Source organism: Nilaparvata lugens, chromosome 6, assembly GCF_014356525.2.
Source record: "Nilaparvata lugens isolate BPH chromosome 6, ASM1435652v1, whole genome shotgun sequence".
Taxonomy (NCBI): domain Eukaryota; kingdom Metazoa; phylum Arthropoda; class Insecta; order Hemiptera; family Delphacidae; genus Nilaparvata; species Nilaparvata lugens.
This window is the reverse complement of record NC_052509.1, coordinates 65,222,340-65,250,079: the sequence shown is the minus strand read 5'-3', so window position 1 is coordinate 65,250,079 and position 27,740 is coordinate 65,222,340. Positions and strand designations below refer to the sequence as shown.

At 35.3% G+C, this 27,740-nt stretch overlaps 2 protein-coding genes across 30 annotated transcripts in view; both read right to left on the bottom strand.

The window, feature by feature from the left end:
• Positions 1 to 23,168, bottom strand: LOC111060214 (flap endonuclease GEN). 2 transcript variants are annotated; one of them, XM_039431730.1, is made up of 8 exons: positions 22,916 to 23,168; positions 22,119 to 22,302; positions 19,852 to 19,941; positions 13,170 to 13,435; positions 10,440 to 10,508; positions 6,705 to 6,861; positions 4,666 to 4,963; positions 1 to 2,172 (listed from the first exon to the last, which is right to left on the bottom strand). In XM_039431730.1, the coding sequence occupies exons 1-8, from the start codon at positions 23,071 to 23,073 to the stop codon at positions 1,295 to 1,297; spliced, it is 2,100 nt and encodes a 699-aa protein (XP_039287664.1). In that variant the 5' UTR covers positions 23,074 to 23,168; the 3' UTR covers positions 1 to 1,294. The 2 variants fall into 2 exon arrangements, with proteins under 2 accessions (XP_039287664.1, XP_039287665.1); XM_039431731.1 differs by having other exon boundaries at positions 1 to 1,632.
• A 796-nt stretch (positions 23,169 to 23,964) lies between these two features.
• LOC111050753 (LIM domain and actin-binding protein 1) overlaps positions 23,965 to 27,740 on the bottom strand; it is an 87,386-nt gene continuing 83,610 nt past the window's right edge. For all 28 annotated transcript variants that reach the window (XM_039431688.1, XM_039431697.1, XM_039431689.1 and 25 more), the window contains one exon: positions 23,965 to 24,557. In XM_039431688.1, the coding sequence (XP_039287622.1) occupies positions 24,407 to 24,557 (151 nt within the window). In that variant the 3' untranslated portion in view covers positions 23,965 to 24,406. The remainder of the gene's footprint in view (positions 24,558 to 27,740) is intronic.

Sequence of the window (27,740 nt, the reverse complement as noted above, 5' to 3'; positions counted from 1 at the left end):
AGTGAATTAAAATAGGATGTTTATTGAATATCAGGTTGAAATTATATTCTATTGTGAGGTTATCAGATATTGTATTGTTTCAGTTTCATGTTACTGAACTCGGGTATGTTAGTTCCAGATATCTATTAAAAATGTATTATATTTACGGCTGTAATTTGAATTTAATTTCAATAAGGCATAGATAAAGGAGAGATAAGATTCATCATAGGCAAACTATTCTTTGATTGATTAGAATCTAATAAGATTCATCTATTTTCTGTTTGTATCTGAACTGATCAAATATATATCTTGTTCTTTGTAGGACATCTTTTATACAACTATTAAGTTCATTATTTTTTAATTTGTTCAAAATTAAATTATACAACTTTTAAGTACATTATGTATTTATATGATAGATTATGTACTTTTATGATACATCTTATACAATCTTCAATCATAATTCCGTTGTTGTAATTAGCATCAAATAACTTGATGTGTTAATAAATTTTTAGTTCATATTTTTCTAATGTTAGACTTTACACCAGTCAACTGTTCATTCCATTTTACTCTATTTTTAATTTTATCTTCTTTCATTTGTGATTTATCATTAGATCAATTCAGGTATTTTATATTGAGCGTTAAGGTTTGACACTTTAATCGAAATCCATTCACTTTGTAATGAATTCTCTCAAATTGTATTTTCATCTCAGGAATTATAATAGATACACATATACGTTTCCCCCGCAGGTTTTTCAAATCTCGATGTACTGGACTATATATGTTTTCCATAAGAGATATGGATTATCTATCCTATATTTTCAAGTAGAATTCTAAGGATTTTAGTTTACGCCTCCTGGCAATTAGAATGGTTTTAAGTGATTTTAGAATGGTTTTTACGAGATTGACTAATCGTATGTGATAGATAGGATGTGTAATTTCAAGTATTTTCCATTGTGATAGAGATAACGTTAGAAAAGACAGAGCTATACAAAGACAACCCTTATCGCTTGTGATTGATGATTGACCGTTTTTCTAAACCTTATTTTACATAACACGTCTACTTGTTTCTTAATGTGATTTTAGAATTTTTGCCACCTCCTGATTTCTAATAATTATGATAAAGTATTATTAAAATAATAAAATCGATGAAAATTTCTGCTGCTATTTTCATTAGTAGTATAATAGTTTCAATATAATAGTGCTGCTAAAATTACTCAGTCATGTATAGTTTACAAATAATACAGTAATGAAGCCAATATTGGAACAATGATTTAAAATCTCTGAACTATCGAAGAATGTATGTGTTTATTAGCCATCAATCACTATCTGAATCTATAACAATAACATCATCATTGGTTTGAATATTGTCAAACTTTCTTTCAACAACATTATCTATAGCAGTAACCCCATCAATCTCATCTATAGCAACAACGTCATCATCATCATCATCATCATCATGCATTCTGCCCATATCAACAATACGATTTTTTACATTAGTTTCAAGTTTCCTACTAACAATTCCATTAATTATAGCGGACATCTCAAACGATTCAACTTCGTCGTTATCATAGAGATCAAAAAGAGACAGATTAACGCCTGTACTGCATTGACTGACCTGGTGAGGAGGGAGAGGAGAACACGATTTCCCGCCATCTGAAATGAGAGACAGATTATTTTTCGATTCCCGCCTGGGATTTCTTTGTTTTCTAGTAGAAACAACAGATTTATCGGGACTGAAATGGTCGGAAACATCTAAACAGCCCACTTTGTAACTGATCTTGTTTGGGGTGCTTTGCAGTAGAGGCGAGAAGGCCAAAGACTGTTTCTTAATACTACTGATGGCAGGGACTTTCACATCACACTTATCACTAATTTTACATGCATTGTCGTTTCTAGTTTCAGCTAAAAACTTGTCAATAGTTTGCAGTCCTTTAACCTCCTTTATTCGCTTTTTGTTCGGATGTTTTTTCGGTTTCTGTTCTTCGAAACTCAGATTGTTCATCAACTCTGAGACGTTTGTCAAGTCGTCCAACGGTTGTTTTTTGGTATTTTTCGACAATTTACCAACAACAGCTGTATTCCTTTTCCTTGTTTTATCGACTTCCACTGCAGATCCTAGTGCTCTATTCTTTGTGACTATTTTATCAACGTCTAATGCAGTTTCTACAGCTGTTTTCTTCTTTCTTGTCGTAACTGAAAAAGTAGGTGATTGCAAAATTCAGAAGCAGGAATTAAAGTGAGAGAGGTAAAGTGACAGGAGAGTAACCTAATATCAAATAGCCAAAACAAATAGAAAAGTACTAATAAACCATGCTTTACACTAAAATGGAATGAAAAATACAGGAATACTGATTTGAAATATTAATGAAAAAAATGTTGAATAAATTACAAATTGAATGGAGCTTTGAACGAAAACACATGAAAAAAATAATATTTTCGAATTTTGTGTCAATTTTATTGGGCTTTCAACTTGAGCAGCATGATAATTTAAGGTTGTGCAAAAGCTACAAATAAACTTTCTACTGGTGATATTTTTCAAAGTTTTTCGATTTGTATACTATCAAGCTATCAAAATGAAAAACTTTTCTCAGGAAAACATTTTTCTCCGATCATTACTTTTTGACATAATATGAGCGCCTAAAGTTTTAATCTTTGGGACAGAACATTTCTAATTCGGTAACAGATAAATCCATGAGATTTGGAGGATAAGTTCTTCATGGTATTGTTGATTGAATAAAACAAAAATGTTCTGGAAATAACAATTTTTGAGGATGTTATTCAATTTACCAAAAATAACTCAACTAAAAGTTCTTTTTGGTAAATTGAATAACTTTCTCAAAAACTGATATTTTCAGAAAAGTTTTGTTTTATTCAATCAACAATACCATTAAAAATTTATCCCCTGAATCTCATTGATTCATCTCTTACCGAATTCGAAATGTTCTGTCCCAAAGATTTAAACTTTAGGCGCTCACATCTCAAAAAGTAATGATCGGGAAAAAATGTTTTCCTGAGAAAACGTTTTAATTTTGATAGCTTGATAATATGCAAATCGAAAAATTTTGGAAAATATCACCAGTAGAAAGTTTATTTTTAGCCTTTGCACAGCCTTAAACCTAGCGCCGCAGTGCAGGATGGTTTCTTACAGCTTGGCGTTGTTGTCATTCGAGATGGGTGTCTGGCTTGGAAGTGTTTCGGCCGCATTGCAGGATGACTGTTAACGGTTGCCGGAAGATCAACAGCTGGATTTTTTTCGTTATTTTTCGTGATAGAAAAATTCTGATTGCAGATTCGTTCTCAGCGACCCCAAGTTTAGCCTAAAGGCTCAGAATGTCAACAATGTTTTTAAATAATTAAAAATCATCATGAAAAGTCATTAATATGGTAGTACACCACGTTTCTGGTAACTTTTTACTGGTGACTGAAGTTATTATTGACACACAAAAATCAAAATAATCTTGAGAAAGAAAACTGCTGATGAACACGAATAAGACCGCCACTCCATTGTTCTATTGTCTCGGCTGCTTGGCTGAGCCTGGCTGGAGGGATCAAATAACCGACTGGATTGATCTTTCGTCTGTCCGCTAGGCGGAACTAAGCCGACCATTGCTGGGTGGAAGATGTTACTGCGGCCGCTCGCATTCCCACCAACGCTGCTATTATTTGCTGTCTCAGCGCCTAGTCCGATTCAGCCAAGCAACCAGCCTGCACTGCGGAGCTAGGTTAAGATTTTGCTTTAGATAAGGACTGAAAGGGTGACATGAAGAGTCTCTTTCAAAAATTTCAACGTCAGAGGTACAAATCTTGAAAAAAATATTAATTAACATTCTTCTTACAGATATTATTTTAATTTGATATCATAAAAATCGTAAAAATACAATAATATATCTTTCAAATCAAAAAACTTTGGGAAATGTCGCTAATAAATGTTACACCGTCTTGCAAACAATGTTGACAGTTAGAAGTAGAGTACACTGTAGATAATTTTGTAAATCAAGTATTAACAGATTAGGGCCCGATTGCACGAAAGCCTGTTAAATTTCATCCATGATTAAATTCCACGAGATCCAATCAGAGAATACTTCTTTTCAAAAAAGTCCTCTCTGATTGTTTATCGTGGCATTTAATCGAGATTCAAATTTAACAGACCTTTGTGCGCCCGGTTGCACGAAAGCCTGTTGAATTTCAACCCTGATTAAATGACACGAGAACCCATCACAGAAGCCTTCTTCTTTCTAATTGGTTCTCGTGGCATTTAATCGTGATTAAAATTAAACAGGCTTTTGTGAAACCGGGCCTATATGGTCCTTGAATTCTCCAAATCTAACTGTAATCATAGAGAAACAATAGCGTAAGTAGATATCCCATGGTATAGGGAATTTATGTCGCAACTTTTACTGTTATCTCAAGCCGATTACTGTCGACTATTGTCAATTTTCACTGTTTTGTTGGGGCGATAGTGTATGAACGGCACAATTTGAGAGACTACCAGCGTCACACAGCTGCATAGGAAAGAACTACGTGAACTATCGGCTTGGGATAACAGTAAAAGTTGCGACATAAACGCCCTATACCATGGGATATCTACTTTTGCTATCGTTTCTCTATGCTGTAATGTTCTGAAAGAAGTAGACAATTATTGTCTATTGATTGAAAAATTGAATTATAAAAAAAATGTCAACTCACCTTTCTTAGGTTTAAATTTCGAAGCGTAATATTCATCATACAAATTTTTGTAGGCGTTTCCAATGAGATCTTGCGGCTCAACAGTGACTAGTTGGACATCTTCAAAGTCAGTCATGAAGTCGGCAGTCCAGCGAACCTCAAAGCAATTCATTCCTCTCACCACTCGCTTTTTCACGATCGAGTTGCACTGAATAGGCGAAGGAATACTTGCGTTTTTCAGGTGCCATCGTGTTAGAAGTGGCAGAAACTTTTCTATCGAATAATCATGTTCCCAAGTTAGTTTTAGGTCTGCCAATTTCTGAAATGAAGTAAAATTAAATTAGTCTCAATTATTTACTAGTAGTTCTGTGAATAGTAGACCTCGCGCAGTTATAAACCAAAGCCTCCTCTTATACTGTCCATCAGAGTAAATACTGTCTGTATGTCGTGTCGGCGAGATATCGTTGTGGAAACGGCTAATGGCTGTTGGGGTTGGTGTATCAAAAATGCTAACATCAAACGCTAATCTCCTTCAAGAGATACTGGCAACAGGACAGCCCGAGTTCAAAGCAGAGAAAGGTCGAGAGACAATACTATGTTATTTTAGTTATTAATTGCATGCAATCAATAGTTCATAAAAATTGCATTCAATGAGACATGCAATTAATAGTCCACACAGCAGCTGATTTTTCACCAAGTTACATTGAGATATTGAATTGCATGCGTCATGGCATGCAATCTATAATCCACTCGACAGCTGAATTATGATGAATAACTTATTCATCTAATTATCATAATTATCTGATTTTTACTCTAATATTGGCGTATGAAGGTGGCGTATCTGCCATTTTGTTTTTTTTTTTTAATAATAATTTTTAACCCAAGAACAGTCTGACCGAATACCATACCATGAACCATATTTGAAATGGTTCTTACTTTGGTCAAGACCTAAATAATAAATCCGGTGTGGCGTACAACTTTCCTTGCCGTTATGGAAACTGATCACCTGACGCTAGTGTTCACGCGCATCTCAAGTCTACTATTCAAATATCTGAGCCAGCTGGTCACAGGACAATAACGCTGGAGACACATGATGTCTGCTATCTCTTCATAGTGAATGATTTAATAGAATCAACAGTTGCCAACAGTTTGCAATTGAATAATCACATTTTTCTCGAATTTCGAGCTTATTTCCAATTTTAGGTGAAAATGTTACTGGACATCAATTGTTGAGATTTTCATGCTCAAACTTTACCACTTGAAATTTTTTGTTTAAATTGTATCTGAAACCTGATAATTGGGAATACGAAATAAAACTTTGCATAGATGAGGCGGAGCTCCTGAGTTTTTTACAGATATGAGACTTGTGGCAGTTGATAGAGCTTATCAATGACTATATTAGGTATAAATTTGATCAACATCGTTTGAGCCGTTTTCGAGAAAATCGCGAAAACCCATCTCTTAGACAACATTTTCGCCATTTTAGCCGCCTTCTTGAATTGCATTTGATCGAAATTGTTCGTGTCGGATCCTTATATTGTAAGGACCCTAAGTTCCAAATTTCAAGTCATTCCGTTAATTGGGAGATGGGATATCGTGTACATAGACATACATACACTCATACACACACATACAGACCAATACCCGAAAACCACTTTTTTGGACTCAGGGGACCTTGAAACGTATAGAAATTTAGAAATTGGGGTACCTTAATTTTTTTCGGAAAGCAATACTTTCCTTACCTATGGTAATAGGGCAAGGAAAGTAAAAACGGCAGGTCTTAATAAGTCTTAATAAGTTCACAATAATAGTCACACTTGGAAGACAGTTCTGAAGACTAGAGTAGTTACAAACTACGCTACCTTCTACCACCAAAAGCCTTCAGTTGGTCATTTTCAATAAAGCCTTCTCTGATTGGTTCTCGTAACATTTAATCATGAATAAATTTAACATGATTTTGAGTAACCGGGTCTAATAGTTAGTTTGTGCTGCAATATTTTTAAACAGTATTTATTTATTCAGAAAATCAGTGAATTTTGAACAATATTTTAGTTACTCACAATGAAGGCAGGAAGATCAGGTTTGCGCCATTTCCATTCGGGAACAGTGACACCATTCTCTGCGACAGGATTCAGAAATTCCTCAATTATTTCTTGCGAAGGAAAGTCTGGGTCTTGAAGTGCCTTTTTCCTTATATTTAATTCCAGTCTCTGCTCCCTAAAATTAAAGTAATGTTACATTAGACCATGAAGAATAGTCTATTATAAACCTCTGAAACACTGTAAATCATGTTAAAAAATTATAATTTTTATAATTAAGGAAAATGTTTTTACTCAATAAAAAGTAATTTTACAGCATAAATTTGTAGTAATTGCCGTCCCACTGAACTAAAGTATTCCGTTAATTGAAGCCTTAGAGCAGATATACAGTAATTGCAATTAAAATGATCAATTTCCATACTTATTGACCGAGCGAAGTGAGGTCTAAGATTCAAGTCGACGGTTTTGCATTTCTCTTTATGTTTAAATGTTTATATGCTGCGTATTTACAGCGAAACGGCAGAGTCTTAAGTTCACAATAAAAAAGCACACATGGACCCATCAGAGATGAAAAATTTCATGAAATTTGACAGGTATGTTCCTTTTTGAATTTCGCCTCGACGTATCCATAAGGTTTTTTAAAATTTTGCATTTTAAGGATAATACAAAAGAAAAAGGAGTTTCCTTCAAACACCAATATTACCGTAAAAATCAGACTATAGAATTATTCATCATAAATCAGCTGTCTAGTAGACTATAATACTACCCGTTCAAAACCATCGAAAATCTTGAAAATGTATCTTTCCATCAACGTTAGTAGACAGTTTGTTTATTTGTTTATACATGTCATAGGCCATTACAAGAAAGCATGGACAATTGTCATACAAAAATCAGTCAATAAAAACATAACTTAATCTAGCAATACTAGTTCTTATTTCTAAACAATGCATTATATTAAGATGACAAAAGTAACTATGACTATGATGCACACTATTATAGATACCAGTAACACAAAAAAAACAAACATTTATAGATAAAAAATAGAATAGTAGAGTACGGTACTAAAATATAGTCAGTCTATCAGCCTCTTTCACATAGTAATTAATCTTGAAAATGTTGAAAGGAAGGCCTAAGATTTAATTTATGAGTGCCTGCCAACTATACGGACACTCCTCAATCAACCAGTCCTTAGTCATTCTCTTGAACAGGCCAAGTGATTGAGCCTCCTTTAACCGGGTTGGCAACGAATTAAAAACCTTTATACTTTTATGCTCCGTACTTTGTTCATAAAATGCTGTTCGGTGCTGATTAATTCTTACAACATTTCTTGATCTGGTGAAATGATCATGAATATCAGATCCTGTTGTCCAACTGTCATGTGACTTATAAGCAAAAATAGCCAGGTTGTAAATATAAAGAGCAGGAGCTGTCATGATTCTTGATGACTTGAAAATGGACCGACAAGAAAATCTATGGGGCTTCCCAAATATGATCCTAACAGTTCTCTTCTGGGCTTTGAAAACCATCAGTGCATCTCTTGAAGCACCCCAAAGCAGTATGCCATATGAGAGTAGTGACTCAAAATACCCATGGTAGGCAGCAATCACAGCATCTCTTGCCAGAACCCCAGATAATCTTGAGATAATGAAGGCTGCTGAATTGAGTTTTTTTATCAGTGATTCCACATGAACTGACCATGCCAAATTCCGGTCGACAGTCACTCCCAGGAACCCTGCCGAGGTAGAGGGCTGAACCTCCTCACCATCAATATCAAACTGAAAAGAGCCCAGCTGTGATCGCTGTATCTGGAATTCAATAAATGAGGTTTTCTTAATGTTTACCTCCAACAAGTTTGCCTTGCACCACTGAGCCACCTCACTAAGCACAGAGTCTGCAGTCAGCTGAAGTTCATCACTATTCCTAGCTGTTATTAGGAAATTTGAATCATCAGCAAAGAGAACTGATTTGGCATGATGTACATTTGCAGGGAGGTCATTAATGTAAATCAGAAACAGAAGGGGGCCCAAAATTGATCCCTGTGTGACCCCTCTCCCAACAGGACGAAGTTCAGACCTGAATTTACCATTAATGACAACACCATTATCGCCCTCTATTTCAACCATCTGGTTTCTGTTACTAAGATAAGACTCAATCATCGACAAGAAATTACCTCTAATTCCATAGTAATGAAGCTTCCTTAGGAGAATGCTGTGGTTCAGGCTGTCAAATGCCTTCTTCATATCAACGAAAAACCCCATGACCTTAACACCCTGATCCAATGATGAATAGATATCACTGATGAAACTCTCCAATGCATCTACGGTTGACATTCCAGCTCTAAAACCATATTGACACTCACTTAAAAGATTGTTATTCAGGAAGTGAGCCAGCAAGGGGTCATATATTGCTCTCTCCCATACCTTGGACAAAGAGGTCAAGTTAGCTATAGGTCGGTATTTATCCACTTCCTTCCGAGAGCCTTTTTTGAAAATTGGCTTTAGCTTAGATACCTTGAAGCAGGCGGGGAATGACCCAGAAGCACATGATCTGTTCAGAAGATGAGTGACAGGACCACTGACACAATGGAAAAACTCATTTAGTATTTTTGAAGGAATTCCATCAGACCCACTGGACAAACATCTGAACAAAGTAATCAGTCTGAGCCTCGTGGTGAATCTCATTCAGATATATAGGTGACCAGTCACATTGACCTAAGTAGTGAGAGAATTTCAACTTGTTTTGATCAGAGAAAGATCGTTTCATTACAGCCTTGAGAGATTTCACCTGATGCAGAGGTAAAGGAACAACTATCTCCTGAGCAAAGTGATCGGACAGAGACAAGCTAATCACTCTTGACAATACAGCATCAATATATTTGACACTGATGAAACCATTATCCAACAGAGTGGAAGAGTGAGCTGTAACCCGAGTAGGCTCCCCAATCACATCCTGAAGACCATAGGCACAGAAGACTGACATCAACTCCTGCTTTGAGCTTGCTCGCCATATCCGTCTAGCAAGGGGGCTCCGCCCCCTGGACCTCCGACTGGATCGTCCAAAAATGAGATCAGCGGGCTCGCCTGCATTTTTCATTTGAGCATGCTTCATTCCATCAGAAAGTCAAAGTACTGAGAAAACGCAGAAAAGCTGAGAAAAACGCTGATTTTGGGTGTATCTTTGATGAAATATTAAAGTGACCTCATCACAAAATTTTTAGACCCTAGCTAAGCCTCTGTACCAAATTTTAACATTTTCTGTCTATTACTTGATGAAAGAACTGAGAAAACGCAAAAAAACGCAGATTTTGGGCGTATCTTTGGCGTTACTTCAAATTCCTTCCAACACAACATTATCACACCCTAGCTTAGCTTCTGTACTAAATTTGAACAATTTCTGTTATTTTTTCTCGTTAAATCTGAGAAAAAGCAAAAAACGCTGGAAAAACGCTAATTTTGGGCGTATCTTTGACGTTATTGCAAATTCCTTCTAACACAACATTATTACACCCTAGCTGAGCTTCTGTACTAAATTTGAACATTTTCTGTTCACTTGTTCTCGATAAAGCTGAGAAAACGCTAAAAAACGCAAATTGGACATTTTTCCAAATCCGTTCTTAGTGCGCCTCTGAAGGGCTAACTGAACATACCTACCAAATTTGAACGTTTTTGGTCCGGTAGATTTTTAGTTATGTGAGTGAGTGAGTGAGTCAGTGCCATTTCGCTTTTATATATATATAGATGCTCATTTGATACTTACGCGCTCAACTGAGAAGAACCTTTCAATTCCAAGTTTTTATAATAAGGATCAGTTCGCCATTCTCTGAGTCTGGAAACAAAATTAATAAAATATAGAAAACAATTATGATGAGCTAAAAAAAATAGACATAATATTCGTAGAATAGATGAGAACAAGCTGAATACTATTGTGAAAGAAAACTGTGAATACTGAACGCTTAACATCAGATAAATTGGTATCAGCTATCCTCTATAGAGAGCAGTGGCAAGGCAGAGAATCGGCAATGCTGTTCTCCTATCTTTCTCCACTGACATCATAACGTAGGACTGACAATAGTTTACATCATAACGTGGAACTCACTATAGTGTTTATATCATAACGTGGAACTCACTATAGTGTTTATATCATAACGTGGAACTCACTATAGTGTTTATATCATAACGTGGAACTCACTATAGTGTTTATATCATAACGTGGAACTCACTATAGTGTTTAATTCATAACGTGGAACTCACTATAGTGTTTATATCATAACGTGGAACTCACTATAGTGTTTATATCATAACGTGGAACTCACTATAGTGTTTATAACATAACGTGGAACTCACTATAGTGTTTATATCATAACGTGGAACTCACTATAGTGTTTATTTCATAACGTGGAACTCACTATAGTGTTTATATCATAACGTGGAACTCACTATAGTGTTTATAACATAACGTGGAACTCACTATAGTGTTTATTTCATAACGTGGAACTCACTATAGTGTTTATTTCATAACGTGGAACTCACTATAGTGTTTATAACATAACGTGGAACTCACTATAGTGTTTATTTCATAATGTGGAACTCACTATAGTGTTTATATCATAACGTGGACCTCACTATAGTTTATATGTACTACTTCAAAACAGCTGTTACAAATGATTTTAAGGGCCGGTGTCCGAGCTCGGGATTTAGCTAAGTTCTAGCATAGAGAGACAATAGCGTAAGTAGATATCCCATGGTATAGGGAATTTATGTCGCAACTTTTACTGTTATCTCAAGCCGATTACTATCGATTATTGTCAATTTTTACTGTTTTGTTGGGGTGATATTGTATGAACGGAACAATTTGAGAGACTACCAGCGTCACACAGCTACATAAGAAAGAACTATGTGAACTATTGGCTTGGGATAACAGTAAAACTTGCGACATAAACGCCCTATACCATGGGATATCTACTATGCTATCGTTTCTCTATGGTTCTAGACATTAAACAGCTGAAGTCAGAATACTGGCTTTCCGAAACGGGGCGTAGTCGTAGTCACGTTCAAATTAAATTTTGAAAAACTAGAAAATTGAACACAAAATAAATTAAAGAGAAAATAGTTTCAAGTTTCAGCAATTTTGAATTATTTAGAAATTTAATTTCGGCAAGGAGAAATGATTTCAATCATAGAAATGAGAAAATAAGGATCGTTATAAAAACTGTGACTACGCCCCGTTTCGGAAAGACAATTTTCTGACTCCAGCTGTTTAAAGTCTAGAACTTAGCTAAATCCCGAGCTCGGAAACCGGCCCTTAATCTATCAGTCGAAAAGGTTCGGTGAAACGTTACATTTAGTAGGTGGCCTTTTTATTATTGTTTTGAGAACTAAAAACTCATATTATTTCAATAATTTGTACAAAAAAGAACTCAAGTCCGAGAGATATTACTTTTAACATGAAGAGGGGAAACCAGTTTCTCCTTCCACAGTTTGTATGAGAGGAGTAAGCATGTTGCGTACAATTGGATGCTGACACAAAAGTATGGAGAATGCTGTTAGGTAGTGGGAGTGATTAGTGAAGGAAAGAACATTGGGCCTCTCTGTCTTTGAGAGAGAGCCGTGTGAAAAGTAATATCATAGAGGAATAATAGCATAAGTAGATATCCCTTGGTGAAGGGCGTGTTTATGTCGCAACTTTTACTGTTATCTCAAGCCGATTACTGTCGATTATTGTCGATTTTTACTATTTTGACCCGGTAAGAGTGTATGAACGGCACAATATGAGAGACTACCAGCGTCATAAAGCTTCACAGGAAAAAACTACGTGGACTATCAGCTTGAGATGACAGTAAAAGTTGCGACATAAACGCCCTATACCATGGGATATCTACTTATGCTATTGCTTCTCTATGGTAATATCTCTCGGACTTTGAGTTTCATTAATTTTAGTAATGGAAAATATCCATCAAAATAAAATTTCAAAACGAATGAATGAAGTAAAATATTATTAATAGGTATAAGACGAGGTTCATCGAACAACTCTTCATCAGCGGGGAGTGAAAAGCGCTGGTATAAGATTGTTCAATGCTCTACCTGCGCATCTCAAGCAGATGAACGGTAATGGTTTCAAAACAATAATAAAAATGAATTACGGAATGTCACCGCATATTCAATTGCGGAATTTATGGCTCATTGCAAGCAAGTAAGACTGATAAGACTAAGATAAGATTAGACTGATAATTTTAAGACTAAGTGCCGGTTGCACAACAGCCGGTTAAATTTCAACCGTGATTAATTTCACGAGAACCAATCAGAGAAGGTGTTTTTGAAAAGACGGCTTCTCTGATTGGTTCTCGTGGAATTAATCACGGTTAAAATTTAACCGGCTGTTGTGCAACCGGGCCTAAGACTGAAATCGTTTAGACTGATTGACGAATCTACATACCCCTTTAAAAGGTGGTCAATAGATGATTTAATAATATTTATTATAATTAATCACCTCCTCAAAACTTGGTACTCTTCAACAGTCGAAAGAAACTTGACAGCCGACTCTTTGCCAACCCCGTTGACTCCATTGATGTAATCACAGCCACAGAGCAGAGAGAAGGCGAGCAGCTTGAATCGTCCCAGAGATAGTTTGCACTCTATGCTATTAATGTCGTTCTCCTCACACGTGTAATGCGGACTCAACATGAAATGCCGCAAAACCACACGACCACCATACAGAAAACAGTCGCTGTCTTGGGTTATGACTGCTTCCACTTCCTAAGAGAAAATATTATGATGAATTATCTATAATAATGGAGGAAAGAACTGGCTTATACATGAACGGGATGGGAAAATTATGTTTGACGCATCATCACATCTGAACTACTGGATTGATTAACTTGATATTTTGCCTATATGGATTCTTAATCTACCAAGGATTGTTATAGGCCTATTTTAAATTCTTCAAGATTCTAGTAGGTCAATTTTTCAGTTTGTCGAGTTTTTACTTAGACCCTTGTGGAACTGCTAGTCTCAAGGTCTATAAATACAGGTCATGACACAGTCCCGTGATGCATTGCAAAATCGCCATTTTATGGGGTTTTCAAATTATCAGCTGTTATCATTATTGAACAACATGATGTATAATTTTGTTATATTGTTCAAGGAATATTGCTTGGCTTTGAATTGTAATAGTTATTTGTGCAACTAGTGCGCAAAGTGACAGTTTGATGCACCGAAAGAAACGCAAACGCAAGTGGTTTGTTGAGTGCAGCAGAGGAACTTTGCGCACGTATTTCACATTAAGTTTTTCCTACAGTTACCATTGAATATGAAAAGTGGGTAATTATGGGTAAAATTGCCTGAAATGCATCAAATGTTTTTCTGTATAATTTTATTATTGATAAAAACCTTAATTTATTGTCAAATTGAATAAAAATGTTGTCCTTGGTTATAATATATACTTAATGCTGTGCTCGTTGTGCTTCGTTGCACCTCTGCTCACTATAGCAGCCACAGCAGTCACTGTTACCAACTTCATTTTGATTTTGCTGCACTGTTGCTCCATATAACCTACTAAGTATTTTGCGTTGCCATGTTGCAAATCTGGAGTGCAGGAAAATTTTTCCCGCACTGGAGCGGAAAAGTGATTCTTTGCGTTCTGTAATCAGTGCAGCAATGGTCACTTTTCAGGGTATCTGTAGGAAAATAAATTTTTCCGACAGAATAATAATATTTAGATTCCAACTAGGAAATGAATTGTTGATTTTTAGATTTAATTGGTTGGGAACTTCAAACTGTTTTTGAGATAAGCCTTTTGTCCCAATGCCTTATGCATCACAAGAAGTTACAAGAATAAAAACAATTTTTAAAAATGAAAAAAGAATTATTGAACCATTTATCATTGGAATTTCATTATTTAAAAATCGTAAACCTGAATTTACATATTATCTGAACAAGAATATTGTTTTTAAAAAGCGTAATGCATGATTTTGTTATGAGCAGATTGGAATATTTCAAATCTACCGCCATAGAGACCCCACATAATGGCCGCTCCATAAGGAACACGAGTGTCATGACCTGTATTTATAGACCTTGGCTAGTATATAATATAATAAAGGAAGAAATCGACTTATACACGTACGGGACAGGAACTTCATGAATGACGCATTATCACGTCTGAACTATAGAAAGAAAGAAATATTTATTGCCAAAATCATTAAACAAACTTTACAATTGTGAAAAATATAAAAATTTTCATATACAATACATTGCAAAAACTTAAAATTAAAATATTTTAAACTTATAACTAAAATATAGGACTGATTAACTTGAAATTTTGCAAAAGATAATAAATTTACCGAGGATGGTCGTATGCCTATATTAAATTCTTCAATATTTCAGTAGATCAAGTTTTCAGTTTGTCAATGTTTTAATTAGACCCTTGCGAAGCACAGGTTACCTGCTAGTGTTGAATGAAAATGTTATAAGAAAACAGACCTCTTTTAAAATCTACAATATTATGATTATTATTGGCAACATTATAACACCATTATTGGCAATAGTGTTGGTTATCATGCATGTAATATTTATATAGTCCAGGCGCTGGCTTACATTGAGCATACATGAGAGAGGCAGAGAATTTGACTTCGGATTATTGTTAGGGGGTCTTTAGTGTATATGAAACTCGATGTCGTCACGTCCCAGGGTGGTCGACAGCTTGGGGGGGAGGGGGGTAAGTTGTAAAAAACGCGTGCTTATAAAATCGCCTGTCCTGCAGTTAATATTCATAGTACAGCTTTTAATTTTTCCTCAAAATTATGTACACATAACTGGCTTTCAATGTGGTCTTGTACATTTTTGCGATAAACCGCATAGTTTCTCCGTAAAAAAATAAAATATCTCGAAAAATGTATTTTTTTATTATGGACTTTTTGTTATTTCTCGAATATTCAAGTCATTAGCCGACTTAGAGGAAAAGGCTCCCAATAAACGTTGTAGGCCGTTTCTTCCTGAATCCAATGATATGTATAGTTTTGGGGTTACGATCATAGATGCGGCGGTGGGAGGGGGATAATTAGCACTGTTACGCTGCGGCGCGGTCCTCCCCCATGATTAATGAAATAATGAAAATACTGAAATAGAGGAAAGAGCTGGCTTATACACGTACGGGATGGGAAAATTATGTTTGATCACGTCTGAACTACTGGACTGATTAACTTGAAATTTCGCATATAGATTCTTGATCTACCGAGGATGGTTATAGGGCTATTTAAATTTTTCAAGATTTCAGTAGGTCAAGTTCTCAGATTGTCTATTTTTCAATTAGACCTTTGTGGAGCACAGGTTATCTGCTAGTGTTGAATAAGAATTTTATAATAAAACATACCTCTTACAAAATTTACAATAATGATTATTATTGGCAATAATGTTGGTTATCATGCACGTAATATCACCAATAATATTATTGTAGACTAGCCGGTAACCCGTGCTCCGCAAGGGTCTATTTGAAAACTTGACGTAATCAAATCTTGAAGAGTTCAAAATAGGCCTATAATCATCCCCGGTTAATCAAGAATCTATATGCAAAATTTCAAGTTAATCAGTCCAGTAGTTCAGACTACTGTGATGTTTGATGCGTCAATAGTTATTAGCTACGTCAATAGCTACATTTTTAGAATAGAGATGCTTCCCATGTTATTTAAATGGAGTTACTTCAACGCTCTAGGGAGTTTTCCTGTTTTTCCTCCCGAGAGCGAAAAAGTGACTCTTTATTATTATGTTCCAAGGAGTAAAGTAAGCAATTTAGACAGGAGGTGGAGGAAATAGTTATTTGTATATCTAGAGTGAAAAGTACGACTTTTTCTCCCTGTGGGAAAAAGTTTGAAGCCCGAGGCAAAGCCGAGGGCAGCAATTTTCCTGAGGGAGAAATAGTTATTTGTGCTACTAGTGCGCAAAGTGACAGTTTGCTGCACCGAAAGAAACGTTTATGCCCGAGCCGTAGGCGAGGGCGGAATGGTTTCTTGGGTGCAGCAGAGGAACTTTGCGCACGTATTTCACATTAAGTTTTTCCTACAGTTACCATTGAATATGAAAAGTGGGTAATTATGGGTAAAATTGCCTGAAATCCACCAAATGTTTTTCTGTGTAATTTTATTATTGATAAAAACCTTAATCCTAAAATCCTAAAGTCCTCGTTGTCCTTGGTTATAATAATATATATAATGAATAATAATTAGCGCGTTGTGTTTCGTTGCACCTCTGCTCACTATAGCAGCCACAGCAGTCACTGTTACCAACTTCATTTTGATTTTGCTGCACTGTTGCTCCATATAACCTACTAAGTATTTTGCGTTGCCATGTTGCAAATCTGGAGTGCAGAAAAATTTTTCCCGCACTAGAGCGGAAAAGTAATTCTTTGCGTTCTGTAATCAGTGCAGCAATGACCACTTTTCAACGTAACTGTAGGAAAAAGTATTTTTCGCTCGTGATGTACACAACATTTTTCCTCCATCTACATTTTTTTATAGAAACTGCAAATAAAATCATTCTAATAACTTACGTATTGGTGACAATGATTCCTAACAACATAACCTAAATCTAAAACCTAAAAACCGGTCGTCTGATTGGCACTGCCGATTGCGCTATCGGCAAAAGTTGTAACAATTATATCAGCTGAGCAGCTACCAAAAATGGCTGATTCCAGATCACGCGGTTCAGATTTGAATTGCAGATCAAAAATATTTGTTGGCTGGTATTTTGAATAGAATAAAATATTTTAAAAATTGTATAAATTTTTATCGTCTACTAATATTAAGAATATAATAATTATCATACAAACATATATTTCATGAGTTAATCAAATTTCTGATTGTGGTATTGAATTCAGTTGACTCAATGAGAGACACCTCTATTATGCTTTCTCATCTGAGCTTAGACCTTCTGACCTATTACAATGTAAGTTTCAAAATAGAGATGCTCCCCATGTTATTTGAATGGAGTCACTTTCACTCCCTAGGGAGTTTTTCTGTTTTTTACTACCGAGAGCGAAAAAGTAACACTTTAGTATTAGGTTTCAGGGAGTATAGTAAGTACTTTAGACAGTAGGTGGAGGAAAACATAATTTTCCTATCCCGTACGTGTATAAGCCAGTTCTTTCCTCTATTATAGTATAGATTATGACACAACAGCATCTATTGCATGAATCAAATTGAATGTCACATTTTTTCCAGCCCTATTAAATACTTAACGTTATTATGGACTAGCCGTCAGGCTCGCTTCGCTCGCTATATCCGTCTAGCAAGGGGGCTCCGCCCCCTGGACCCCCGACTGGATCGTCCGAGAATGAGATCAGCAGGCTCGCTCCGCTCGCCTGCATTTTTCATTTGAGCATTTTTATCATATGTTAGGACGATCCAGTCGGGGGTCCAGACTAAACGTCTGGCTAAACGGATATGGCGAGCGAAGCGAGCCTGACGGCTAGTAATATAATATTCCCAGGATTGAAGTAGCAGTGTCCAATCAATTTTTCCGCGATAAATGCATTTAAATCTTCAACTTGGTGCCAACCTAACAAAGTCAACTCAACTTAATGCCAACCTGACAAAATTATTAATTTAGTTGCCAGTTTCGAAGAGGTACTCTATCTAGATTATAGTTCTATAGTAACATATGATATGAAAAATTTCAATTATAATTAAGAGATTGGGAGAGGAAGAATATACATGCTAAAAGACGAACTTTAAACCCTTAAAAACAACCCTTAGAGTTAAAATATTGCCAAAAGATTTCTTAGTGCGCCTCTAAAGGGCCAACTGAACATACCTACCAAATTTGAACGTTTTTGGTCCGGTAGATTTTTAGTTATGCGAGTGAGTGAGTGAGTGAGTGAGTGAGTGAGTGAGTGAGTGAGTCAGTCAGTCAGTCAGTGAGTGCCATTTCGCTTTTATATATATAGATGAATAAAGCATGTTATTAATGTTCTGAGGCGAATAACTTAATTGCATTTGAAAACATCAACTTCATGTAAGGGTGTGATCCCATTGAATGCTGCTTATATGTGCAAGTGCGAGTTGATACAGACATGAGCCGAAAGACAAAATGTGAAAAGTGACATTGAAACACGTTGTGACTTGCATGTAGCTTCTCTTACTGAACGCAGCCAGCAAGTGCAAGCGTTCAATGTGAGTGTTCTAATTGCTTTTTCCAGATTTCGTTTCTCATCTGCACGCTTAACCAAGCTTGCACTTGCACATATACGCATTCATTGTGATCACACACTAATTCTTCATTTGAGTGTAACAACTGATGAATTAATTGATAAAGGCGCATTTTTGTTTGTGCGTAAACTCCCGCAGTCGACGACGACAAGCATTGTTGACATTCATATTGTCCAAATTTCAAGTGTGCTAAAACAGCTGATCAAATAGCTTTTCACAAATTTTGTGTTTATCATTCAAGAATCAAAGCTTTTCTAATAATATCAACATATTGCCATTAAAAAGTATAAATTCAAATTTCCCCATTAAAACCTAATTCACAAATTTGTTTTTAGATATGTTGTCTACGTAAATGTATCTTGTGCTTTGTATTGTGAATTGAAATTGAATAATTGAACATAAAGGTGCGTACAGATAAACGCGCCGCGAACATGAGAAATTCACTTTTAATCAGCTGACTATATCTGAATTTTTACAGAAACGGTAAGATACAGATATAAAAAGCTTGGCATCAGCTGATTAAAAAGTGAATTTCTCATGTTCGCGGCGCGTATATCTATACGCACCTTTATCTTTTAGGTTATTTAGACAAATTGAAATCCAGCCAATCTGAGATCGTCACCCTGTCGTGGTCGATGACGGCCTTTATCTTTTAGGTTATTTAGACAAATTGAAATCCAGCCAATCTGAGATCGTCACCCTGTCGTGGTCGATGACGGCATTTACGCACAAACGAAATTTTTTTTTTTCAATTCAATTCAATTTATTTGCCATATATACAAGATTTTTACAATTGAAAATTCACTATATTTAGTTTTAAAAGTTTAGTTTTAGAAAACCCAGCTTAAGAGTAAATAAGAGAGTAAAGAGTTGAAGAAAATAAATGCTGACCACATTCAAATGGGATAAGGCACAGCCAAAGAAGAAGAAGAGTTGAAGAAAATAAAATCAAATTTGGATAAAATATGAACTCACTCCTTTTTGGTTAAGCCAGGCGCAATAAGCTTCAGCCTCTCCAGGGGCTTGAACCCAAGGCACGCCCATTATTGTCAGAAGCTGCTTGCACTGGAAAATAAATTAACAATAATTATACTCTGAGTAGATTTCGGCCCACACCCTGATCTATCAGATCTCCTAATGTGGCTCTGGGCCGGCTAGCCTTAGTCAGAGTGACTTGACTGTTGGACTGCGAGATTCCATAGGCTGATGAGATGTGTTCGGCCGCTTCATTTATGCTTCTTAAGCTGCGTACACATATTCGCGCTTCCAACTCGCACCGAGCACGCTCCTCCCTCGTACCGCCCTTGTACCACCATCGAACCACAGTCGCTCCGCCCACGCACCCATCATGAACGTTACGGAAGATGTTAGATCTTCTCGCGTTCCCCGGTCGAACCACTGTTGCTCGCCGGTCGATCATCAATCGCTCTGCTGGAGTGACGTTCGGTTGCGGAGCAGAGCGAAAGTCTGTACGCACCTTAAGAGCTCTCAATCCTTCGTCAGTTCGTGACAATACAAACACTAAAACTTGACTTGAAAACAAAATTATTTGATAAACTAGAAATCAAGTTCAACCATAAACATACAAAAACATAAACATACGGGGGGTGTCCGTAGATTTTGGTTGGGGAAGAATCGGCTCTCTGAACTAGAGGTCATGCAATGGCTAAATGGTAGTGATTGGAATAGGTTTGTTGCTTTTTTGAGGGATGCCCTGAAGATAAGAAATAATATGGTGTTAGAGTTTAATTATTGAAGTTTTGTTTTAATTAGGTTTGATTATTTATTATTGAGTTTATTGTTTTATGTTTGTTGGCATTATTGATTTTGTTAACAGTATATACGTATTCATTTTTAGTGTATATTTTTCTCTTAATATTTAAACATTTTCCACAAATATATTGATAACCGACTCCTGGCAGACAACCTTCTCGGTTATGCCAAAATTGAATGGTTTAGTTTGTTTTCTTATTTCCTTGAATGATTCAATTTCGATTCAATTCAAAAAGTTATTTATTTCACAAGTCTTACAAGCAATGACAGTGGTAGCCTACATCATAAAATAGGAATACACTTTACAATAAAGATAAGACAATGTCAGCACCACAGAAATGACAGCGATATACAAATATATATTAAGAAATATTTACTCTCGCAGAGGCATTACTGCCTGTGTGCGAGAATGAATCTAAGGTAGGAATAGGCATATATAAATATTTCGCATATGATTAATATATGCATATGAAATGCTTTTTATGATTTTTTTTGTTTTTTTATTCTTAGCTTTGTTAAATAAAGGCCTTTTTCATTCATTAAACATACAAAACTGACAATGGATTTGAAAATAATTTGCTCTTCATAGAAACAGTCAATATAAATAGAAAAACCTCAGTGCCTTTTTTGAATTATTTTACCACAACATGTTTAGGACATTCGGACATTTATGACTTGAAAATGGCATCAATGTCCAAAACATGTTGTGATAAAATAATTCAAAAAGGGTACTGAGATTTGTATTTGTATTTATATTACAATAAGTAGCCCTAAACAGAAAAGAGACAAACAGTAAATAGTTTGATTTGGTTAGCTCATGTACTGAGTAATTCAATCAGTAGTTTCAATCCATGACCGGCAGTCACCGGAAAGATTTCGTCAAAAGGTAAAAAACATAAAAACACTAACTGAGATGGCCGTAGATAACAAGTTTTGTGAGGCTCAGCGGCTCAACTATCACTTTCAGTCCCATGGCATCTGGTTTGGAGCCGACTCAAAACTGTTCTATGAGGTTGTCTATCTCGACCTCTCTTAGAGAGTAGACGGGAAAGTTGAGTAGTTTCTCCAGAAGGAGCCTACGGAATCCCAATCTCTAAATTTTCAAATTTAGATCTCTAATAGTATTATTTGTATTGTTATTTGATATTATAAATTTATATAGTAATTATTTTTGATGAATAAACACACGAACGCTCTGTGGTAGTCGGTTGAACAGCTTCAAAGTCTGCATGAGGCAACATTTTTTTTGCCTATGAATAACTTAACCCAAGATTTTTTGGGAGAGCAATTCTTATGGCGTATTGGACTACTGTCATTTGGGTTATAATATATTTTCCTGTTAGACAATTTAGAGGGGGAGAGCAACTGCACCCCTTCTCAACACAGTTTACCTATACAGTAGTTCCAACTTCTAAGTAATTAAGATAATTAAAAAATTACCGACTTTTTCTATATAAAAATCAGCTTACCTGGTTTTGAAGAGCTTTCAATCGAGATCTGGAGCCAGTAGCTGTCTTTTCTCCAGTCCGACCACCCCTTGCTTGGATTCTGGCTATGATTGTTTTGTGCTTTAATTCGGGCGCATCTCCATCCAAAACAAATATAGGTTTACAGTTGTTCAATAAGAGGAAAGATGTGCGGAAAAATAGATTCCTAAAAGATGATAAAAAATACTGAATACCTATTTAATTATGGAGTTATCTAACTATCTCTACTAAAGACAAATATATTTTTCTAAGATGGCTTAACAGATTTAGACCTTAAAGTAGCCTATATGCAAGCGTCTTACACGCACTAATTTTTTAGCTCGTTAGCCGGATGCGTTTTCTAATGAGGTAAATTATGTCAAATAGAGCAAAATAGACGCTCCTGAGGCCATGGCAAATGGTATGCTTTCAAAAATAAATTCAGCCCTTCAGACGCTAGTATAGATGAGGTCTTACACCTGTACAAATTACAAGATTGTACTTTTTAATTGAGAAATAGAACGTTTAATGGACATGAAAGAACTTGAGTATGCAAAATAAACTTGATACAGGCCTAACAACAATAATCTCTTCACAATGAATCTTGATAACTTCAAGAACTTCTAAACATCTGCGAATATTTCTTATGAAATCTAGAAATGATTCAAATCAAAAAGTATAAATCATTATTGGAATTACAGATAGAATATAACAATATTCTGAAAGTTTTCTGTATAATATTGTATTTGTATTAAACCTATATTATACAACTTGATGTTTACGTAGGGTGGTATACTAACCTCAAATACATGTTGCGTTGTGAAGAATAATCAACCACATTTTGGCTATCACATATCCAAGCACTTAAATCGATAGCAATTTTTTTGTTTTGAAGATTCCATACAGATTTCTTTTCACTAACTGGACTTACTATTGTCCAAAGATCTTTCACCCCCATTTTGCCAATTTCAAATTGACAGTTGGAAGTTTAGGAACTTGCAGACGTGAAGATGTTTTTGAAGATGGTCGATATCGATGAACTGTCACTTAATCGACTAGACGATATCGACATTTCCAATACAACATTTTTTATATATCGATGGTTCTTCAAATCGATTTGAAAACCCATTAATATATCAATCTGTAAACCATCGATATATTGATTTAAAACCCATTCATATATCGATTTTAAGATCCATTGATGATTAAAATAATCGATGTAGCGATCGATACTTCCACACTTGAAGAGTCGCTTGTGGCAAGCACGCAATTTTGACGAGAGTGTGGATGTGATTATTTTTTGTGGATGCTCGTCTCGACTAAAATCAAAGCGAAGGCGAGCGGTGACATAGTAGTCATTCACACTTTCGCGCTCGTTTGTCATCTGTACGCACTTGACAAGAGTGTAAGCTACATATTACAAGAAAAATGTAGCCTACATTACATTTTCTTCAGCTAAAATATTTCTTTTTTGCGAGCTTTCCCAAGAATAAGGGGGTAATATGGTATCATTTATATCGAGCATAACGTTCTTACAATAAGGGCCAAACCACATGAAGCGTTATGCCAGGCGTTTTTGGCAGACGAGTCGGCAAGACAGGAAGCTCTCCGTTAGGCTGATTCCCGAACGCTAATTCAATCAGCTGATAATCAGCCAATCGGAGAGCTTTTGCCGACTCGAATGCCGCTAGTATAAAAATGCTTCTGTGGATTGGTCTTTGCACTTTTGAACTTTTTAAAAAAATAAAGTAAAATTCTATTACATGTCTAAAGAGTATATCAAGAAAGTTTTTAGTCTATTTCCGGAAAATATAGAATCTTAAATCTATTATTTTCAAGAAACAGTGATGTTAACAGTAATGAAACAGAAACGAATTATTTGAGAAATGAACATAGACAAATTGATTTCACACAGGAAATTGTAAAAATAATGATGTTTGCATCATAATAATTGGATGACTGACATAATAATACTAACATATTAAAGGAATTGGAATCCCTTTTTGTCAACTATACAGAAGAAATAGTGTATACTTTCAATACGAATGTCTAAATTATAGGTTTAATTGACAGTAGAACAAACTACTATTTTTTAGAGGAAAAGAGTAAAGTATTTCCAACATGCAGGACAAAAATAACATGAATAATAGAACATAAATCAGAACATATACAATACACACTGAACATACAACCAAGACAAAATTATAAATATAAAAACATGGAAGTTGATTGAGTCATTCACAGTCTTTCTATACAAATGTGTGTTGTTGATTTTGTCAATGGCCAGCAGTTTAGTGTGACCCATTCACAATGGTGGCTTCCCACTTCCTCTTATGTTGATCAGAGCCAAATCCTTCGTCGTAGTTTCCTTTCACAATAAATAACTGCTTGAAATGTGGAAGACAATACAGTTGGCCATTATTCAGCGTGTAGGTCTCCATCCTGAAAAATAGCCAACAAAGTTCTTGTTACAATGCTCATATTTCACTACATATATTTTCACTTTATGTGTAGTTGAGAAGTTGATATTGCGGTAATTATTCATATTGAATGAAAAAGACTAAGAAATTGTCTTTAGTCAATAGTTTTTCCATTTACATATTTGTTTTATTATCTTTCACACTTGTTTTCTTGGTTCTTATTTTGTACTCAAAGTAAATTTTATTATCATGGCGATTCTGTTGCTTAAGCCGCCATTTTGTCACACCGTTGAGGGGGAGGAGACTGTCTAGCTAGGCCAATGGCAGGCGTTCATGCCCTCGACCAATAGCAGTACTCGCCTACCAGTATAAATTCTGCTGCTCTTGTATTTAGTTTTAGTTTATCAGAAATTGACAATGGTGTAATAACCGAAACCGGTCTTTCTAATTATCAATAAATCAGTGGTTTTTTGACAATTTCTTAGTCTTTTTCATTCAATAGTCATATATTTTGTAGTGAATGAATTTTTCAGTTCACCAATTATGTAACAATGATCATTGAAAAAAAATCATATTTTATAGTTAATGAATTTTATTAATGTCATCAATAATGTTACAATACTCATTAAAAATGGAGCTCATATTTTGTAATTATTGGGTTTCCCCGTTTATCAAGAATGTTACAATACCCATCAAAAATGTACCCATATTTTGTAAATATTGAATGACCAGTTCTTTCAATGATAAACTTTAATAACCTTTTCCTCCATCTCCAGTCTAAAGTGCTTACTTTACTCACTGGAACATAATACTAAAGTGTCACTTTTTCGCTCTCGGGAGGAAAAAATAGGAACACTCCTTAGAGTGTAAAGTTTCTCCATTTAAATAACATGGGAAGCATCTCTATTTGAAATAGGTTAGAAGGTCCAAGCTTAGACGAGGAAGCATGTAGAGTAGTCATTAAAACATCTAAATTCAATACCTCAACCAGATATTTGGTCAATATATGAAATTTATGTTTGTATGCTAAAATTATTACAAACTTCATACGGTATCTCTATACTGAAAAATGTATATTTTTTTATTCCATATTATTCAAAATACCAGCCAACGAATATCCCTCATTAACTCATCAAATTTGAAACGGGAACTTCATCATAGCTGTAGTTGTGGCGGTCATTGTTGTTACAACTTTTGCCGGCAGATAGCGTACAGCGCTGTCGACGGAGAACTGTGATTACAAGCCAGCTGTTTCTGTTTACTTTTTAGATTATGTTGTAACACATTGTTTTGTCACATACGTTTTTAAAAATTATTTTAAAAATGTTTTGTACCTATATCACGAGTGAAAAATGTTTTTTCCTCCACCTACTGTCAAAAGTACTTACTTTACTCCCTGAAACATGATACTAAAGTGTCACTTTTTCGCTCTCGGTACTAAAAAACAGTAAAACTCCCTAGGGAGTAAAAGTGACTCCATTTAAATAACATGGGAAGCATCTCTATTTTAAAAACGTACATTTGGAATAGGTCAGAAGGTCTAAGCTCAGATGAGGAAGCATATAGAGTAGTCATTAAACCAACTAAATTCAATACCTCAACCAGACATTTGATCGATATATAAAATTTATGTATGTATACTGAAATTATTATTACAAACTTCATAATACTATACTAAAAAAATGTATATATTTTTTTCTTTTATTCCATGTTATTCAAAATATCAACCAACGAATATTACTTATTAACTAATCAAATTTAAAACGGGAACTTCATCATAGCTGTAGTTTTGGCTGTCATTGTTGTTACAACTTTAGCCGACAGATAGTGCTGTCGGAGGAGAACTGTGATTACAAGCCAGCTGTTTCTGTTTACTTTTTAGATTATGTTGTAACACATTGTTTTGTCACATACATTTTTAAAAATTATTTTATTAGCAGTTTTTATAAAAATGTAGGTGGAGGAAAAATGTTGTGTATATCACGAGTGAAAAATGTTTTTTCTCCCTCAGGAAAATTGTTGCCCTCGGCTTCGCCTCGGGCTTCAAACTTTTCCCTCAGGGAGAAAAAACAGCACTTTTCACTCTAGATATACAAATAACTATTTCTCCCTCAGGAAAATTGCTGCCCTATGCTTCGCCTCGGGCTTCAAACTTTTCCTTCAGGGAGAAAAAACAGTACTTTTCACTCTAGATATAAAAATAACTATATCTAAATTTGGGAGAGGAGTATCACAAGGTTACCTTATTTTCTCTTTCCCTATCATTTTGATGACGTACTTAATCGATAAATAATAAAGTTCTTCAGACATATAACTTGACACCTGTGAGAGACTGGAATCCCTAAATCTAATATCCAAGTTAGATCCTAAATATTATGTCCATCCTGCACCGGAGTATCTTATTCATTTGTTTGCAGTTTGTTCTGCTGCTAGTCATATATTCTTTTATTCCAAACTGGCTTACTACTACCATAGAGAAAATATAGCATTTGAGGATACCTCATGATATAGGACTTTTCAATGAATAAATGAATAATGAATTTATTGCCAAATAAAGAAATATTTTTACAAATGAAATAATCATTAAATTACAACAGTTTTTTGCGTGACTGGAAAAAGAAACCTTGAGCTCCAGCCACGAGTTCTAAAAATAAGAAATACATTTTTAATCTAATAACAGCAGTAGAAATGATACAATTCTGTTGATGGATAATAATCTATAGTTGATGAATTTTATCAATAATCAAGTACTTGATAAACAAAATATAGATGCACAGAAAAATAATATAAAAATTATAGTTTTAATAATTTTTACACAATTAATATTGCCAAATATTATATATTATTTTATATTTCAAATTTGACTGTTTGCTCAAGACGATTGTACTCGTAGTTCTTTTTCGTGAAGCTATGTGACGCAGGTAGTCTCTCATATTGTGCCGTTCATACACACTCACTCAGCCACGACAGTAATAATAATTTACAATAGTCGACAGTAATCAGCTTGAGAAAACAAAGAAAACTGCTCGAAATTTGGAACATAAACGTTCTATACCATGCGATATATTCTCAAGGGCCAAACCACACAGAGCGTTTTTCAAACGAGTCGGCAGGGGCAGGAAACACTCCGATTGGTTGATTATCAGCTGATACACGAGCGCTAACCTAATCAGCCAATCGGGGAGCTTTATTGCCGTCTCTATAC

Coding starts and splice junctions, on each gene's coding strand:
- LOC111060214 (XM_039431730.1), bottom strand. CDS start 23,073: ATGGGGGTGAAAGATCTTTGGACAATAGTAAGTCCAGTTAGTGAAAAG. Junction 13,436..19,851: donor CCTGGCTTAACCAAAAAGGA/GTGAGTTCATAT, acceptor ATTTTCTCTTAG/GAAGTGGAAGCAGTCATAAC. Junction 4,964..6,704: donor CTGATCTTCCTGCCTTCATT/GTGAGTAACTAA, acceptor ACTTCATTTCAG/AAATTGGCAGACCTAAAACT.